Below are 18,378 nucleotides of genomic sequence, written 5' to 3'. Positions count from 1 at the left end.
TCGTGAATAGTGCAGTGTGCTTCCGCACCGGCACGACAAATAACGAAATTATGACGATATTTCCTTCCTCACATGTTCACTGCGCTAAATTAGTCTCTCATGAGGAACGACTTACAACGAAAATTTATGACAAAATGAATAAGAGAATGAGCTGCAGATGACAGAAGCGACGCTTCATCTACGACAAAAACAGTCAGCACGGGCTCAGAACCATCCATTCCAACTAGCATTAAAAATAAAATAAGTTATTTAATTCAATTTTTGTTTGGCTGAGTTAGTTAAACCCAAAACAAGGAGTAGAATGAAATCCAAATGCGATCTGCACATAATTTAATGCCTCTTGCAGTTCGTTTTTTGTTCCCCACACTCGAAGTGGTTTAACAATGTTGAGTAGTTACAGTTGCGGTTTTCGAACCATTTCGAAAGCGCATAAAGTTAATTAATAACAAGGTGTTGTTAGCGAGTGCTTTCCCCGTTTTATCTCTCCTTAGCATCGTCTATCGCCCTGATTCTAAATAATGAATTAGGCGCACAAATTGAGACATGATGTTTTAACAGTGGAAATTATAATAATTCGCCTCCTTTGGGAAATCTTGATGTAAATTATGGAAACATATGCTGTGGTACGAATCCCCTGAGTGAGCCATCCTTTACAGGTAATGAAGTAGCTAGTTTCGCAGCTATTTACCGGTTTTGCGTTAACGTTAACATCCACAAGATGAATAACATTAGCTCGGCAAAAGTGTGCGGAATTCATTAAACCAAAAGAGAGTTTTTAAATTAATTATAAAGCATTCACATTTCGTTCCAGGAGCGAAACTTGTTTCATAAAAAATAACAACAGTAAAACCTTAAGCTTTTTAAAGTTAAACGAAATTAATGAACTTGCTTCTTTTATGTTGATGAGATAAGAACGGACGCTCTGGAAAGGGCTCAAATTTATTATTAACTCAAACAAAACTTTAACTAAGATGAAAATTGCGTCACCTGCACATCGATCGACGCCAAAACAAAATATCTCATTTATTTTGCTCCAAAATGCCGGTTTTATTCCTTCCCAGTGCATAAAAATCCGAAATTAAGCCAACGCAGCCTATAACCTTTATCTTTTTTCCACCATAAAATAATCCCTTTATGTGCTCAGTTCTAATGAAAAAACCGGGGAGAAAAGGTATTTTAATTCTAAAATCGCGATAACACACCTCGCCTTAAACCGGGCGGTCATAGCTGTGTGGACTAATTCAATCACAAACCGTTTAAAACGTTGTAAAGATCGGACAGATAAATAAAACTTTACGAGGGTCACACCAATTGTTTCGTGTCCAACAAGCTCTTTTGACTTTTGTAATAATTCCTAAACGACGGTGAGAAAGTTTAATTAAAACACAAAGAGTTGATGAAAGGCGTGTTTGCCTCTTTTGTACGACATGTGAGGTTTGATACAATAACTTCAAAGCACTTAAATTTAATATTATTACTATTATTGTGTTGTTGGATGCTGGAAAAACCCTAATCACCATCAGGACTAGCCTCGGGCTTTTTCAGAATAGGACATTGTCAACATCTGCTTTAGGACGCAAAGCTTTATTAAATTAAAGCCTTTGTACACAAGTTGTTTGTAATGCGAATAGAATTTTAAATTTTATCGGATCTTTAAAAAACGAATTAAATTTTAATCAAATGTAATCACGGCATACGTTTACTTATCAATTTTTTCCGACACTCCTTTACTTTTAATGAAAAATAAATAAAAGCTCTACGCCGGTAGCTAAATATTTAATAACGATTCTATTACAGAGCGGAGCTAAAATTTATATTTCTGTCAGATATTGTAGAAGCTTTTAGTGTAAACATTTGTCTGTCATTGGGGTTAATTAGGTCCGTTTTTCATCGTGACAGAGTATCGGTAATGTATGAGTACATTAAAATTATCACCGAACCAAAGTTTGAACTAAATCAATTATTTTCCCGGCGTCGGAAAGTTCCGACTTGATAAAAGTTCGCCAGGTGACGAAATAGGGTGCAAGTGTACTGATATGTTTGAGAGGAGTGTTTTGAAATTTATACACTTTGTAAGATATCTAATATTCGTAAAGTTTATAATGACTTGAACTTTTCCAATCGATGGCAATATTTTGAGTCCGTGCGTCGTATTTTTCACCGTGGAACTTTCCCGCCTTGAATGTAATTACATCCATTAGAAAGGTTTTGGAAATTATCGAGCCGGCCTTCCGTGATCATGGGAAAAGAAAACATGTATGATGTAGGAAGCCATTTTACGAGATGCGGGTTACAGAGGGTAACATCAATTTTCTTCCCGAATCTGTCTATAACTCAGCGCTACATTATTGTAGGCAAGGGAATCCGCTGTAATTGATCACGCATTCAGAACAGCTTCTCGGGATTGTATGTTTTAGGGAAATGACATTTTAATGGGAATACAAAACATACGGAAAGTATACATTATATGCATGAAAAGTTTCTAAATCAAATTTCTGCTGCGGAAACTTTTTTAAATATTCACCCCATTTTGCCGGTTAAACAGCGATCATTCAATGTGTCTTACTGCAGATTTACTTTTTGTACATGGATTCCACCTAAACAAAATGGGGGAAGATATCATAAATTTCGAACGGGAGGGCTCAGGCTGATGACGAGGATTTCGGCTTCCTGGTGCGACCTTTAAACGATTTGATAAACGGATCCAAGGAGCCCGAGATAATGGAGTTTTGCTGTTTGCCACGCGCAAATTAATACTACAGCGCTACAAAAACGCAAATAAATGTTACAATATAAATAATCACGCTAATTACGAAAAGTTTTATTTTTGTTTGTCAACCACTTAGTGATTTAGTTCCCAACTCGTCGAGTTTCGTCGGCGAAGTAATTAATTACAAGCCAGGCAATCCAAAATTGATGCAAGGGAAAAGGCATGGTAAATATGTAATGAAAGTCCTTCGGCTCATATAGAAGATAAGAGACAGCTTTGTCTCGAAGAGTTACAGTGTTTCAAAGTCCTCTGTCATTGCAGCGAGCTTGTTAGTTTTCAGACAATACTTTTGAATTATTAATGAGAGCAAGGTAATTATAAAGCTCTCGCAGCCGAGTTAAGTCTCACCCTCTCAGTGTTTTTGTCTTGTAAGCGATGAATTTTGCAGATTTCTTCCCGCTGGCTTGAATTCGATCAGAATTCGGTTTCTTCGGTGATTGTTAGCCAAGTTGGTAAATTTATTAACAGTACAGTGGGCTTAGCTGCAAAATCTCTCGTTATTTACGAGTGGATTTTCAAGCTTATAATGGAAAATGTATGGCAATTTATTACAGTACAGCGCCCAAGTAAAACATATTTAATTACCTGTATAGTGTAATTTGTGTAGGTTGTGGTTCCATACATTGGATGAATATTTACATCTGCGCCCTCCGCATGCACTCTACTAAATACCTATCCTGCGGACCGGAAGCAGCAACGACCACCAAACTGTTGAACTTAATGAATAGTTGGGACATTATCAGTGAAACTGAAACTAATTTCCGTTGTGTACACGCTTGTGTCACTGAACTGCACAACAAGGCTATTAAAATTAATTGCGCACGCTGGGAAGAAAACCCACGATTATTATCGCCATACTTGCTAAGACGCCCTATCATAAATATCAGTTAAATTTGAATCTGGGGGAGCCAACGCCGAGATTCCGCCACTTGTACGCAAAACCCTTCCTAAGACAAACATTTAACCAAATATTTAAAAAGCACCTTATTTCTGTGAAAGAATAGTTCCAGTGGATTAAAGTCTTTAGTCACTTGTAGTTTAATGTTGCGAAGTGACTTATTAACACTGATTGCTGCGCTGATCTCGTGTCGCAGATAAAATGAAACACAAGTACATACAACATAATTATGTTTTCATAAAGACTTTGGAGCCTTAATGCATACGAGTTCAACGAACTTCACAAATTATATCTTTGCATGTGCCAATTTGCCTGAAATTAATTTTATGCTTTGAATTGTGCCTTCTGGAAAGAGTGTAATGTGCGGATTAAGATAATACAAGAGGCGTGATTAATAAATGCTGCAAAAAGATAAGGGAGTTTGCATTATTTAATGTTGCATGTCGCAAATCGACTAATACGTCTTGTTCCTTTCATACTTTTTCCTTTCAATAGCAGTCCTGGGGATTTATTGTCCCGAGTAATTGCGATCAGACGAGGGGTCAATATTATTTTTTCCGAATGGTTCTATAAATTTCACATATTACGCCCTTATCCTTTTAGATTAAACAATTTCCTGTTGTGTTTTTGCAAGTGGAGGAGGGAGATTTATTCACTTGCAAATCCCTAAATCTCATTTTTCAGTCTTGTCTGGGTATTTGTTTGTCATTACAGGAAATTTATGTTGGTGGAACGACAGATGACATCCAATTATAACAGTGTCTCTTCATATTTACAGTCAATATTTCAGAATATTGTGTCACGCAAAACTTCAGACTTAATAAAAGTTTATTTGCCCAAGACGGGAAATGCGCAAGTATGAACAAACAGAAAGAAAAAGACTCAAACTTTTTCTTTTATTTGCTTTGCTAACTATATATCTGTCTGTCTAATGTTAGGGCGAAATAATTGAATCGTATTTAACTCTTTAATTGAGGGAAACCCAAGCGAGCTTTCATGCGTGATTAATTCCTTGTGAATATATTGTGGTTTGTCAGCAGAGATTTTATGTCCGTTCCGTATGCATTTTTATGGTCGGAATGAGTCCTAAATTGTAATCAGCCTTCAAAGTACATTAATTTCCGTTTAACAATTTGCAACTGAACGATTAACTTTTATGACTGTGCTCGCTTAGGAAAATTATCAAAGCAATTTTTTGGCCCATAAATTCTCCAACAAATTTTTATCATCAGAGTCTTGGTACGCAAAAATCTAATAAAAGAATTAATTGCACGGCCACTAAAACATTGTCTCGCCAGCTGAAAATATGCAAACAGTTCGAAACTATAATAATGCTACGGATTCCAATTAAATTCCACGAGTCGAGTGAAACTTTTCGAGGTTGAAGTTTACAAAACTCACGCGCTAATGTGCGCCATAAATCTTCATTACGACAATAATATAAAGCAAATTAAAATTTGTGCGAATTTCTTTTAACCTTTCCTCACTTCATCCCGCCTAATCATTCATAATTATTTCCCCATTCTTATAAAAATTTTACTTTTCTCAAAGCTCCCGTAACGATGTGATAATAGAGTCGGTGCAGAGCACGCTCTCCGGTAATGTTTCACGCGTCGAAATTTCCTTATTACGTTAAAAGAACAAAATATTGCAGGATTTACCTAAATGCGAAAAACGTGATATAATATGCAGGACCAGTGACTTATGAAGTGAACTCGTCCTGCTACCCGGATGTTCTCTAGACGTTGAGTTATCGTTCTTCGAAAATTCACTAGCAGATGGCGGTTCCCACGCTGCTCGTGTAGACACACAGATTTGACTTACAAAGCAATGCTAATCCCATTTATATTATATTTGTCTAACCCGCGAGAAGAGAAATTTGCCGTTTCGTCACCTTCACATCATTTAACATATTGTCAGACGGAAGACTCAAAAATTGCCAACCAAACACTAATTCCATACACGAGCAGAATTCCAAGCTGGAATCTATTCAACAAAGAGCCGATACTTTTACCCACGCTGATTTATTATCCCTCAGACAGCAGGGCTTATTTGAAATTTCAGTGATCTTTAAATTAAATTTTGTAAAAATTCGAAGTTTTACGACGCACTATTTACACTTAAAAATTATTTTATCGGTTATTCTATTTTTAAAAGCAATATCTGATATAAATGCAATGGATCGCCTCTGTTATTAAGACGAAAATGTTCCGACAAATTTTGCTCTTATTTTTCGCCGCTTTAGTTTCAGGTAGTCACTACTTAATTATTTAATTCAATTAAAAATTTCTTCAGGTGGTAGTCCGCCGAGGCTTAGATTCCGCCCCGATGGCCGCATTATCGGAGGAGACGTGGCCACAATTGAAGACAATCCTTGGCAAGTTTCCTTGGAAGCTTTCGGTATTCATAACTGTGGTGGTTCCATTATTTCTCCAAACACGATTTTAACAGCAGCTCACTGCATTGATGGGTACTTAAGCTCTAATCTCAGAATTCCTATTACACTTCTTGCTTTCAGCGTAATTTCACTCTTCTACGAAGTCGTTTCAGGAACCGCCGACTTGCTCCAAAACACGACGCGAAGCAAAGTCAAAGAAGCAATAGTACATGAAAACTACGACAATCTAAGTCACGATGTTGCTCTTATTATTGTAAGTTTCTCAGCGGTGATTTATTGTCGAAATTAAATACTTGTAGCTAGCGGAAAACTTGACATTTAGCGACACCACTCAAGCAATTCCCCTGGGAGACGAAGAACCAGTGGCTGGTGACAAGGTTTCTGTTTCAGGTTGGGGGATTTTAAACGTACGCAAGGATTGATAACACAGTTTTTGAAATTAAACGTTTTTGTTCAGGATGGCGATATTATAACTCCGAATATTCTCCATTCTGTTAACGTTACAATAGTGGGTCGGGAGGAATGCGCTACAGATTATGCAAACGTTGAAGGTGCACACATTGACGATACTATGGTCTGTGCTGGAGTTCCCGAGGGAGGCAAGGATGCCTGTTCTGGGGATTCGGGAGGTCCTTTAACCAAAAACGGGATTTTAGTCGGGATAGTTTCATGGGGACTGGGGTGCGCACTTCCTGGGTACCCAGGAGTTTATACAAACGTGGCTTCAGTGAGGGAATGGATACGGAACAATACTGGAATATAATAAAATTGTATGCCAAAATAAATAAAAGTGATTTATATATACATATTTGTTTAATTTTACCTTATTTTATCATAATAAATAGACTTAAATTGCTTTTGCGTGTTAGTTAAAAGTGAGAACTGAGTGAAGACATAATGTTTCTAATGCCTGGTTTGGCTCTGTTCTTGATCACAGTTATTGCCTTTAGTAAGTGAACATTTTTATTGGTAATTTTAATCGAGACGTAATTGTGTCATGGCTAAAAATCAATCTTGTTTGTTTATCGATAAATTCCACAAATTGTTCGAGACAATACGTGAGATAAAACTCAGGAACAGAATCATCAATTCATTTTTTTACACTTATGACTTAGACGAACTGACTTCGCACTTAAGTGAGATGATAAAGTTTTACTTAACAACAATGTTATCGCTATTACAAAACCACCAAACAAAAATTTTAAGACAATTAAAGGTCAATCAAATTTCCTGTGTATGGTGTGTGTAATGTGGTCACTAGAAAGCACAAATGTGAGTTACCATACAATAAATGACAATATTTCATCTCAATTTAATCTCCTGATGGTCATTACTAACATCTGGTCAGTTTCAGGGACCCCTTCCTTAGACAAGCGTATAATTGGGGGAACCTTTGCTGAAATAAGCACAGTCCCTTATCAAGTTTCTCTGCAGAACAACTATGGACACTTTTGTGGGGGCTCCATAATTCACAAATCTTACATTTTAACTGCTGCTCATTGTGTAGATGGGTACGCAAAACAGTATTTGAAAAATAAAAAAAAATATTTTGTAGCAAACCGGTTAGGGGAATAAAAGTCATAGCTGGGAGTTCATCTCTATACCATGGAGGAACAATTCGAGATGTTTGTGGTGCACAAAAACACCCACTGTACACGAAATGCGACCAAGGTTGTGACTACGATATTGCATTGTATTATTGATTGATTAAGAAATAATTGTACGAAATATTACAGCTTTGTAGCGATTTGATTTTCAATCAAAACATTTTCACAATTGCGTTGCCACAACCCTGGGAAGTTGTTAGAGGCGGAACTTCAGTTTCAGTAACTGGATGGGGAATTACGAAAGTAACATTTGAAATAACTTTGATGGTTTTTATTTTGTATTGTTTAAGAAAACGATTTAAACCTTTCACCCTGGCTCCAGAAAGCTTTTCTCGTTACCGTTAAACAATGGAATTGTCGTCGTATGATAAAAACGGGAATTATTACTAGTCGCATGCTTTGTGCTGGTTGCATAGTTGGTTCATGCGGTTCATGTCAAGGAGATTCTGGAGGACCGCTTGTTCTTGATAATAAAGTAGTAGGGATTGTGTCGTGGGGAGAAGGATGTGCTCGGGAAGGACATCCAGGAGTCTACACTCGAGTTTCAATGTTTGCAAGATGGATCCAAAGCCAAATTAATCAATAAAGAATTGTTTTACCTTTAATTGTTGTTTTTTTTCTGTTACCACTGAAATCAATCAATTAAATAACGTTGATGTTTAACTAAAAATTAATTTCTACAAATCGGAATTAATTAATTTATTAATTAATAGTAACGTGTGTCTAATTACGTCAATGTGCCTACGAAAATCATATAAAAATATCAATAATGCACTTACTATCGTCACGTTGTGTATTGCAACGTGATTTACGCATTCATTTTATTAGTACTTTTTTGCTTAAATACTGGTTCACTTCTTAATTCCAAATTAGGCACCAATTTTGATTGTTCGTGGAGGCAAAGTGAGCAAATTGTGAATACATAATGTTGCTTTTATCTGGTGCATTTTTGCTCTTTACGATGATCAGTTGCAGTAAGTCAATCTGTAAATAACTGAATCACAGTTTAATTACTCTCGTCTAGTTTCAGCAGTGCCAAGTGTAGATTTGGAAATACCTTCTACGGCTTTTCCTTATCACGTGGCCGTGTCAGTTAATGGAAATTTCGAATGTGGCGGCTCTATAATTCACCAATCATATATTTTAACAGCCGCTCATTGCTTGCCAGAGTAAGAATTATAAAAAAATTATTTAAAAAAATTTATTCTTTGTAGTGCTCGTAATGCTGCTGACATTACAGTTAGCGTTGGGAGCAAGTTCTTGTCTGAAGGAGGAACTATTGAAAGTGTTTGTGACTTTTACATACATCCCTTGTACGAACACGTCACTTTTGACAACGATATTGCCGTTTTAAGAGTATGTAGATTATTTTAACAATTAATAAAAAAGTGTTTGAAATATTCGTAGCTGTGCAATGAGTTAGTTTTTGACGAAAACGTTTCCGCAATTGGTCTGCCAGAGTTTGAGGAAGTTGTAGAAGAAGGAAGTGTAGGAGTAGTAGCTGGATGGGGAAAGACAGAAGTATAATTAGGTATCAAAAAAAATGGTCGGTAATTTTTTTTAGGATTTAAGTGTATCACCTGTTCTTCGCTTTATTAATCTTGTTACTCTTAACGAGTCTCAATGTCGCCTTTTAACGGAAGAACACGTTACAACTAATATGTTTTGCGCTAGCTGTGCAGAAGACGGTATGGTATGTGCTCCCTGCGATGGAGACTCTGGCGGAGGTTTAGTTGTTGATCAGAAAGTAATAGGAATAGTGTCATGGGGACTAGGAGAATGTCGAGATTCCGTAAACGTCTTTACTCAAGTTTCAAAGTTCACAGAATGGATCGAATGCATCATTTCTCAATCTTCTTGTGAAATAATTGTATAGGTGTCCACACTATGGTGTATTATGTTATACCATAGAATAGCTTACAATAAAATCTATCCACAATAAAATAAGTTTTTTAATATTCAAAATGCATTTACAACAAAAGCAGAACTAGTTCTTGAACTTCTTGATGATAAGAATATTTATATGGACCGATATAGCGTTTTTTTTTGTAAATAATCGTTTGATATTCAATTATCTGTTTCCTGTTATTTTACAAGATTAGGAAACAGCGACTTAATGTACACCTACAGGTGATATATGATAAGTATGATAGATCCGTAGCTTCACAGTGGATTTATCAATTAGTTGGTGCAGTTGATTGTGAAGTTATTCGCAAAATGCACGTCTTCTTTTTGTTTTTAACAAGTCTGCTTGTTACAAGTAAGTAATCGTTTGTATTTGCTATTAATTTAAGAAAGTTTCGTCACTTTTTGAACATTTGAATACCAAGACCAATCGCACGCCCCAGTGTTCAACCAAATAAAGTCATAAATATTGCTCTCTTGTTCCTGAGTGAAAGTGTCGAAATAAAACACTTATCTGTAATGACTCATTAATTTCCACTGTTCAAATTGATTATCGCGCACTGTTTGTCAAAGAAGTGTTTTTTAATACACGAATATTGAAAAATAATTAACTTCTAGACGCCCACGTTCAGGTGTTCAAGCCTCAGATCGATGTTCGAATCGTTGGTGGTCATGCCACCACCATCGAAGAACACCCACACCAAGTTTCAGTGATTTACATTGATAGTCACTACTGTGGCGGTTCTATTATCCACACTAGATTTATTCTAACTGCGGCTCATTGCACCTACCAGTAAGTGCGATCTGTTACCAATACAAGACCCTATTTTATAATTTTATAGACTTACAGCTGAAGATTTGCTAGTTCGTGCTGGCTCCACTATGGTAAATTCCGGTGGGCAAGTGCGCGGAGTCGCCCAGATTTTTCAACACAAAAACTTTGATATTGATACTTACGACTATGACATTTCGGTACTGAAATTGTCCGAGAGTTTGGTTTTAGGGAGTGGAGTTGCAGTGATTCCGCTCCCTGAGGATGGTAGTACTGTTCCTGGGGACCTTCTGGGAACAGCGACTGGGTGGGGGAGACTTTCTGAAAATGGGCCTCTTCCTGTGGAGCTACAAGAAGTTGACTTGCCCACTATTCAGGATAATGTCTGTGCATTGATGTACGGGGATAGGCTGACTGAGAGGATGTTTTGTGCGGGTTATCCCAAAGGACAAAAGGACACATGCCAAGTACTAATATTTATAGTTTTAGGATTATTTGTTATAATCTATGTTGTAGGGCGATTCTGGAGGGCCATACGAGTATGAACAAATGCTAATAGGAATCACGTCATGGGGAGACGGTTGTGGTGCCGCAAATAGTCCAGGAGTCTACACCAGAGTGTCTTATTTCATACAATATATAGATGATATTATAAAAAATAATTAATAAAGTATTTTTGGCAAATGACGATTTGTTTTATTACTAAGTTAGACAAGAACCATTTTCAAATTTGTTAGAATTTGATTTTAAACAAAACACTTTTCAGACATTCATGGCGATTTAAAAATGCCAACCATTGATGTCCGTATTATTGGTGGCCATGCTGTAGATATTGAAGACTATCCTTATCAAGTCTCAATTATGTACATTGACAGTCATATGTGTGGCGGTTCTCTGATTCAACCTAACTTAATTCTAACCGCAGCACATTGTATCGAGGAGTAATTAGTTATTAGAAAAACCCACCAAAAATTAACTATTAATTTATAGATTTCGACCAGAATGGCTTTTAGTTAGAGCAGGTTCCAGTTATCTAAATCAAGGAGGAGAAGTGAAATTTGTAAACAATATTTACAAACACAATAGTTATGATAATGTAACGAACGATAATGATATCGCTATCCTGGAGCTTTCCGAAAATTTGACCATTGGGCCTAACATTCAACTTGTGAATTTGCCAAACGGAGACGACAGTTTTTCAGATGGTGAAATGGGAGCAGCTACAGGTTGGGGACGAATTTCCGAAAATGGCCCTATTCCTATTGAGTTGCAAGAAGTTGGACTACCAATTATGAGCGACGAAGAATGTAGCATGAGTTATCAAGGACAAATAACTGATAAAATGTTTTGTGCTGGATATGCGAATGGAGGAAAAGATGCATGCCAGGTAAAAATCATTCATTTTTATTTAATATATTATTATTATTATTATTATTATTATTATTATTATTATTATTATTATTATTATTATTATTATTATTATTGTAGGGTGACTCTGGCGGCCCTTTTGTAGTCAATGGCACTCTTGTTGGTATAACTTCGTGGGGAAAAGGATGTGGAAAGCCCAACAATCCGGGTGTTTACACTAAAGTGGTCATGTTTCTTGATTTTATTGATCAGATTGTTAACTCAGCAAAGTAATTTTTGTATAATAAACCAATAAATTATCTTTTGCTAAAATCGTGTTGTTTGTTTTCCCAATAACTATCGACACTAGATAAAAATAGGATAACATTAGTTGTCAAAAATATGGCGAAAATCGCGCTCCTAATTACAATACTTTCGTTTATTCAGTGTAAGTAAATATTTATTAATTCATTTCAAATAAAAATATATTGCAGATGTGATCTGCAACTCGCCTACTGACTCATCGTGCTCTATTTATTCAACGCAGATTTGCAATCTGTATCTCGTTTCTATAACATACTTTAATTCATTTGCGTGTTCGGGCGTTTTAATTACGCCAAAATATGTTCTAACTGCAGCACACTGCATAGAAGGGCAAGTAAAAAAAAATTAACCACTTGGTTAAACAAATTTTGACAGATTTTCAGCGGAAGTAATATTTGTTAGAGCCGGTTCGACAACAACTGAAAGTGGAGGGCAACTGAGACAAGTTTCAGAATTATTTGTTCACGAAAAATTCAACAGCAGTACCAATATTAATGACGTGGCTGTGTTAAAGTTAACACAAAGTTTTGACCTGAATTCTAAGATACGATTAGCTAAATTACCTGAAAACGAGGAGCAACCTGGCGATTCAGGCGTAATTCTGGGATGGAACGACTTTTCAATAATAGAGACAACTGAAGTCGTTGTAGAAAATATACAAATGTGTACAAAAATTTTGGAAACACAGTTGTGTGCCAGAGGAGAAGATGACCCTCAGGCATGTTCAACTTTTCTCAAGTTAGCTTTAGTTAGAGCTTATTTTTAGCTTTCTACGAGCGAAGTGCTACTTGTAGATGATGTCATTTACGGATTTACGTTTAAAAGAGAATGTCACAATGCGAAATGGCTTTACTATTTTGGTGGGATTTCTTTTTTTATTGATTTTATTCAAAATGTCATAAAGCATCAAGCATAAATCAATAAATTTATCTCTGACAAGAGTCGTTTTATTTCTCATTAAACACAAAATCTGAATTTGCTAAAGTACTTAGAAAAGATATGATAATATCAACGGCAAAAGTTAGTACCGAATAATTTTGTTCATAAAATAGAAAAAACAATTTTATTCATGGTAAAGTTCTATCAATTTTTCAAATAAAAGCGTAGTAAAAATACATACATATTTATCTATACAATTCAAACAAATAATAAAAAATAATTATAATGGTTAATGCTTAATTAATTTTAATAATTGAGGACTTTAGTTATTTATTTATTTTCTCAAACATAAATAATCAAATCATAAGAAAGTTAGTCACATTGTCCAAATCCAAAATCCATTAGCACTTCACAACATTTAAACGAAACCTCGAAAAATGTGACTATTTATTTATTCATTTTATTTTTTATTGATGTTTATTCTTCTAACTTCTAAAGAATATAATTGCTTTTATTACTTCTTTAGAAATTTTATGTCAAAATTAAATTAAAACACTTTTAATATTGCAATAATTGATAACTTTACTTACGAAGAAAATATGAGGTGACACTTATCCCTGTGAATGACCTACACTTTTGTATTTTGTTGAAATCCAAATCAAGGTAAAGAATTTCATTTCAATATTTTTTCAAGTTTATTAAAACAAATATTGCCTATTTCATTGTTAATCCTAAAATAATTGCATCAATTCTATTGTTCTCATTATTTGAGTACTCTAAATTTCCCATTGATAACACTTTTTCGTCCTAAGCAAAAGAGTCTCTTACGAAATAAATCAATCGAAACCACTATATAAACGCAGAATTTTTAACTTCCTACCAAAACCAGCAATGCTCCCACTAATAATCCTAGCTCTTGTGATCACCGTTAATGGTAAGTGATTTTTTAAAAACACCCATGTTTAATAACTGGTTCAGGTGCCCCACATTTTGACGGCAGAATCGTCGGTGGAAGAACAGCAACCATCGAAGAATACCCTTACCAAGTATCCTTACATTACTATGGCTTCCATATTTGTGGCGGCTCTATTATAAGCCCGGTCTATGTCATAACAGCGGCTCATTGCACCAACGGGTAATTGATTTATTTATTGATTTCATTTTATAAAAAATTTCAGAAACTTTGATATGGCCCTAACTGTGAGAGCTGGATCCAGCGCCCCGAACAGAGGTGGTCAGGAAATAACGGTGAAGAAAGTCTACCAAAACCCACTTTTTACGGTTAAAACTATGGATTACGACATTTCCGTTTTGCATCTTTTCAACTCGATTGACTTTAGTTTATCGGCGCTGCCAATTGGGTTAGCTCCACGTAACTACAAAGTTTCCCTCGGTACTAACGTCACGGTGACCGGCTGGGGGTTGCTGGCTGAAGAGGGCGAAAGTCCGGACCAGCTACAAGTCGTGGAAATTCCCTACATCACGAACGAAAAGTGCCAAAAAGCTTATGAGAAGGAGGAGATGACGATCAGCGAGCGGATGCTTTGTGCTCAAGCCGAGTTCGGCGGCAAGGACTCGTGCCAGGGCGATTCCGGCGGGCCTTTGGTGGCCGACGGCCTCCTGGTCGGCATCGTGTCCTGGGGCTTCGGCTGCGCACGGCCCGAGTACCCCGGCGTGTACTCGCGCATCTCCGAATTCCGCGATTTCATCAAAAATGTAACACAGTTGTAATCTCAACACTTTATTGTAAACAAAATAAATGTGCGACTTAAGCAGAGTTTAGTTCTTTCGGCCTGACATGATATGAAGCGGGTCCTTGTCGTACTTGGCGAAGATCTCGCGTTTGAAGCCGTCGAAGTGTTTGCGGTTTAGGTTGTTTTGGTGCTCCCGCCACGGCGGCCGCGTCTTCTTCACCTGGAGGCCCCAATGACACGTGAAAATCGGCGAGAGGACCAGGAAGTCATACCCGGCCACGAACATCTCATACACCTGGAAGGGGAGAATGAGGGGGGTTTGACGCCTGGTGGCTTTTACCTGACTGTTTCGGGTGTATCCGTATCCCACAAACCTCTCGTCGTGGGGCGGAACCGTATCCGGGGCCACATAGAAGGGCTCGTAGAGGAATTCGAAATTCGTGACGGGATGGCTAATGTGCACTTCCGGGCTTTCGTTGGAAGTGCTTTGCCACCTATTGAACACACTTTCAGGAACGCTGCTAAAGTGGGTGCGACTTACTTGGTAAAATTCGTGGCGAACTGATTGTAGATAAAAACCTTGTGGTGGAAGGGTCTAGCTAGGCCTTTATTTGCTAATCGAATAAGCTCAGTCTTATTTGGAGGAAACCTGACTCGTTCGTCGATTTCATAGGTGGGAATAACGTAAGCGCAAAGTCCGCTGCATTTCACACGTCCGAGGAACAAATCCAGCTTTTCCACCATGTCCTTGCTCGGGATAATGTCCACATCCGTGAGGAAGACAAACTTGCTTTGGCAATTCTTCCGAGCCAAATTCCTCAGATGGTTCTGGGGGTACGGCAATTTCGTCCTCCACTTGTTCCCTTTCAGGTATTGCTTGACTAATTGCTGGAGCACGCCCGAAGGGTTGGCGCAGTTCATCTCTTTCAACTTATCGAAATCAATATCAATGTTTCTTGGTCGATGGTCCTTCGGATAGGCGAAATGAAAACTGACTTGTTCCCTTATTTTGGCGAAACAGTCTCGTAGAAAAAGTATGTATAAAAGTAGCGAGTTTAGCTCATCGTCGCTTGCCGCGAACGTAGCGAGTGAAATAGGGCCGTTCCAGTTTGCGGTCACTTCCACAATTGAGGCGATTTTTTCGAGGGAACTTTGAGTTGCAAGACACGTCTTGTGGACGTCACTGAGTGCGGCGAAGTGATCGCCGGTGAGAATGTTGTCGAAGAGTTTGTACTGCAGGTGGTTGTCCCACCGGCCTGAGCGTAGGTCGAGCCTGAAGATTTGGTCGCTTTTGGCGTAACTAGGTCTTGGAGGATCACATTTTACGGCCTTTGGGGCCGGCTTTAGCGCCACAGGGGGGTGTTTGCTGCACTCTGGACTGTACATCAGTTTCAGAGTGAGAAGGATGTTGTAGATGGAGAGGAAAACTACAGCCAAAATGCTTATGTTCCAGATCCGACATGATCCCTTTGAAATAATTACAGTAAATATCTGGTTCGTGTCACTCTTATCGGGCGATTGGCATGCACACAGTGATTTATTCGCCGTTTTGGGAGCTCAACAAAAAACAACACTTAGCTCATACATAATAAATTCCACCGGCAAGCAGCCTATAATTACCTGAATCATTTGTTTGCCCTAACACCTGAATCAATAACAATAACCAAAAGCAATCACATATTCCTGTTTAATAATTAAAGAAAGGTGGGTGTTTTCACTGCTGTTTTTCGGTCGAATTTTTACGCTTTGATTTCACTCAAATTTAACACTGATTCGATAAATCACGATTAGGACCTTGCACTCAAACTTGTAAACAATCCACTAACAGTTAAAACAAAGAATTTGTGTAATTAGGTTCTGTGTATAAATGTGTTTTGGGGACTGGCGGCGTATTTTGCGCTTGCGTCCGCCTTTTATCGATTTGTGCAAATGTCGAAAGCTAGCCTTTGGATTCGGAGGCGAGCTTGAGGGAGCTTTCGAAGAAGAATGAAAGAGATTGGCATAAAAAATGCATACCAAGAAATGGCATGTGACATGTCTTGTGAAGTTTGTCCAACTGACGCATTATAAAGCCTAACAATTAAATAAAAACATTCAAAAATCCACCCGCTAGTCCTGAAAATTTTGAAAAACTTGAAGCTCTAGTTTGTTAAACACACCATTCCACAATGTTTTTTGTGTCTCCCAAAAACACCGAACTTGATCTTTTTCAATCAACACCAAAAAGATTCAACAATAAAATTTGGAGCACTTTTAATTACGCGACCAAACTTTAATACAAAATTCTTGTACTGTGCGGTAAAAGAACACACATTTATTGGGTTTGAGGGAGCTTTAATCATTAATTGAAAAATCTGCTTGAATGGCGTTTTTGCGAACGCTCTAATTGAAGCTCGCATGCATTGCGCGAATTTTCCCTCAATTGCATTAGTTTAAGTAGCTTCAAGTGAATGCGGCTTAACATTACCACCAATAAAAGAGTAAATTAAATTCGAAGCCGCGCTAAAAGGAATTTAGATTTGAAAGAAGCCGGGATATAAATGAGACACGTTTTAACTTCACACACAATCAAACTTGATTAGATGCGTCTTGTGATAGGAATTCCATCGCTTTGCGCAATTTTAATTTTCGAGTGAAAATCACAGTTTACACTTTGAAAATTCGATTAGACCGGCCCGGAGCTTTACGACGGGAGAAGCTTCGAATAAATCTCCGGAATTAACCTGGAACTATAGTTGACTCCGGCCGTTTCACCGCACTTATGTACGAACTATTTCACTTTACAGCCGGAGTTTAAGAGCATGTTTTGCGGATGGAACGACACAAATAAAAGCTGTTTGTTTAGAAATTAGAAATTACGAGTCCGAGTCTGGGCAATAAATTATTTGCAGCGGAAAGTTGAAACTTTCACACTTAACTAATTGAAAACAAGCTGCTATCGGGACAACTTTTAATTAATCGATTTCTTAAACGTGTTTATTAAAACAAAGCTAGTTTGGTGTTATTAGCAAATTACCGTGTCCTAATTACTACTGACTCGCCGAACACGGAATAACTAACTTTTCTAATTAAGAGAAAAGTTTCAAACTCAAAAACAATATATTAAGTACCGTTCCGAAAGATTACTTTGTGGAACTCATAAATGACATAAGCACGCTTTCGGGGGGACTTTATGTGAATATAAACAGCATGTGCTCTTCTGACTTTATTTATTATCATTTAATAAAGTTTTTATTGCCGGAAGTATTTTGCGGCAAACTTTAACAATGTTTCGTTTTTCGGATGTAAATTTTACTTAGTCTTAACATAAATCAAGAAGTTTTATTCGCAATCTCAAACAATTTGTGACTCCAAAGCTCAGCAAAGCTGCCATCTACGAGGCGACACGACAACCTATTAACTAAAGCTGCCACAAAAAGCTGGCGCTAACACAACCACACCATTCAAATCCAAATAACTTTGTAAACGTTCTACACATAATCAATTGATTTTTCCAAGTTTAGCGAACTCGTTACGTATCGTAAATATTTATATTTATTAGGAAATTACTAAAATCATTCAAGCGTAAATACGTACCAATAAACTATTATCTAGAATTGTTTAAGTCTATAAATAACAAAGATATCCGCTGTACTTTTGCAAAATTTGTCACTACCTGATATTTTATCTTTAACAATACTAGCAACAAATAATCAGTACTGACCATCTTACAATAAATCAGATAACAATTATATTGTTGGTTGCTATGAGAACACAAATCATTATTATTAAATAAATTAATTTG

The 18,378-nt window shown here is 37.1% G+C and overlaps 4 protein-coding genes across 4 annotated transcripts in view; 3 read left to right on the top strand and 1 right to left on the bottom strand.

Moving 5' to 3' along the window:
- Positions 1 to 12,030, top strand: part of LOC100142246 (serine protease 53) — a 32,272-nt gene extending 20,242 nt beyond the window's left edge. Inside the window, exons 2-12 of the mRNA XM_064356210.1 lie at positions 5,964 to 6,138; positions 6,187 to 6,319; positions 6,366 to 6,473; positions 6,524 to 6,826; positions 9,744 to 9,933; positions 10,197 to 10,371; positions 10,421 to 10,817; positions 10,867 to 11,008; positions 11,117 to 11,291; positions 11,341 to 11,737; positions 11,839 to 12,030. Coding sequence (XP_064212280.1) covers positions 5,964 to 6,138; positions 6,187 to 6,319; positions 6,366 to 6,473; positions 6,524 to 6,826; positions 9,744 to 9,933; positions 10,197 to 10,371; positions 10,421 to 10,817; positions 10,867 to 11,008; positions 11,117 to 11,291; positions 11,341 to 11,737; positions 11,839 to 11,991 — 2,348 coding nt within the window. The 3' untranslated portion in view covers positions 11,992 to 12,030. The remainder of the gene's footprint in view (positions 1 to 5,963; positions 6,139 to 6,186; positions 6,320 to 6,365; positions 6,474 to 6,523; positions 6,827 to 9,743; positions 9,934 to 10,196; positions 10,372 to 10,420; positions 10,818 to 10,866; positions 11,009 to 11,116; positions 11,292 to 11,340; positions 11,738 to 11,838) is intronic.
- Positions 8,512 to 9,623, top strand: LOC103315232 (trypsin-1). Its single transcript, XM_064356431.1, has 5 exons — positions 8,512 to 8,647; positions 8,698 to 8,842; positions 8,888 to 9,029; positions 9,081 to 9,194; positions 9,238 to 9,623. Exons 1-5 carry the CDS (start codon positions 8,599 to 8,601, stop codon positions 9,547 to 9,549), a joined length of 762 nt encoding a protein of 253 aa, XP_064212501.1. The 5' UTR covers positions 8,512 to 8,598; the 3' UTR covers positions 9,550 to 9,623.
- A 1,685-nt stretch (positions 12,031 to 13,715) lies between the features above and the next one.
- LOC135265993 (trypsin-1-like) lies at positions 13,716 to 14,672 on the top strand. The gene is made up of 3 exons (XM_064356432.1): positions 13,716 to 13,834; positions 13,879 to 14,035; positions 14,079 to 14,672. Exons 1-3 carry the CDS (start codon positions 13,792 to 13,794, stop codon positions 14,629 to 14,631), a joined length of 753 nt encoding a protein of 250 aa, XP_064212502.1. The 5' UTR covers positions 13,716 to 13,791; the 3' UTR covers positions 14,632 to 14,672.
- LOC662815 (uncharacterized protein) lies at positions 14,626 to 16,533 on the bottom strand. The gene is made up of 4 exons (XM_008203385.3): positions 16,215 to 16,533; positions 15,136 to 16,061; positions 14,935 to 15,088; positions 14,626 to 14,889 (listed from the first exon to the last, which is right to left on the bottom strand). Exons 1-4 carry the CDS (start codon positions 16,221 to 16,223, stop codon positions 14,680 to 14,682), a joined length of 1,299 nt encoding a protein of 432 aa, XP_008201607.1. The 5' UTR covers positions 16,224 to 16,533; the 3' UTR covers positions 14,626 to 14,679.
- Positions 16,534 to 18,378: the final 1,845 nt, after the last annotated feature.

This window comes from Tribolium castaneum, chromosome 4, assembly GCF_031307605.1.
Source record: "Tribolium castaneum strain GA2 chromosome 4, icTriCast1.1, whole genome shotgun sequence".
Taxonomy (NCBI): Eukaryota; Metazoa; Arthropoda; class Insecta; order Coleoptera; family Tenebrionidae; genus Tribolium; species Tribolium castaneum.
This window is presented reverse-complemented; position numbering and strand designations above follow the sequence as displayed.

Coding starts and splice junctions, on each gene's coding strand:
- LOC103315232 (XM_064356431.1), top strand. CDS start 8,599: ATGTTGCTTTTATCTGGTGCATTTTTGCTCTTTACGATGATCAGTTGC. Junction 8,843..8,887: donor GCCGCTCATTGCTTGCCAGA/GTAAGAATTATA, acceptor TATTCTTTGTAG/TGCTCGTAATGCTGCTGACA. Junction 9,030..9,080: donor ACGATATTGCCGTTTTAAGA/GTATGTAGATTA, acceptor AAATATTCGTAG/CTGTGCAATGAGTTAGTTTT.
- LOC135265993 (XM_064356432.1), top strand. CDS start 13,792: ATGCTCCCACTAATAATCCTAGCTCTTGTGATCACCGTTAATG. Junction 13,835..13,878: donor TCTTGTGATCACCGTTAATG/GTAAGTGATTTT, acceptor TAACTGGTTCAG/GTGCCCCACATTTTGACGGC. Junction 14,036..14,078: donor GCGGCTCATTGCACCAACGG/GTAATTGATTTA, acceptor AAAAAATTTCAG/AAACTTTGATATGGCCCTAA.
- LOC662815 (XM_008203385.3), bottom strand. Junction 15,089..15,135: donor TTCGCCACGAATTTTACCAA/GTAAGTCGCACC, acceptor TGTGTTCAATAG/GTGGCAAAGCACTTCCAACG. Junction 14,890..14,934: donor GATACACCCGAAACAGTCAG/GTAAAAGCCACC, acceptor CTCCCCTTCCAG/GTGTATGAGATGTTCGTGGC.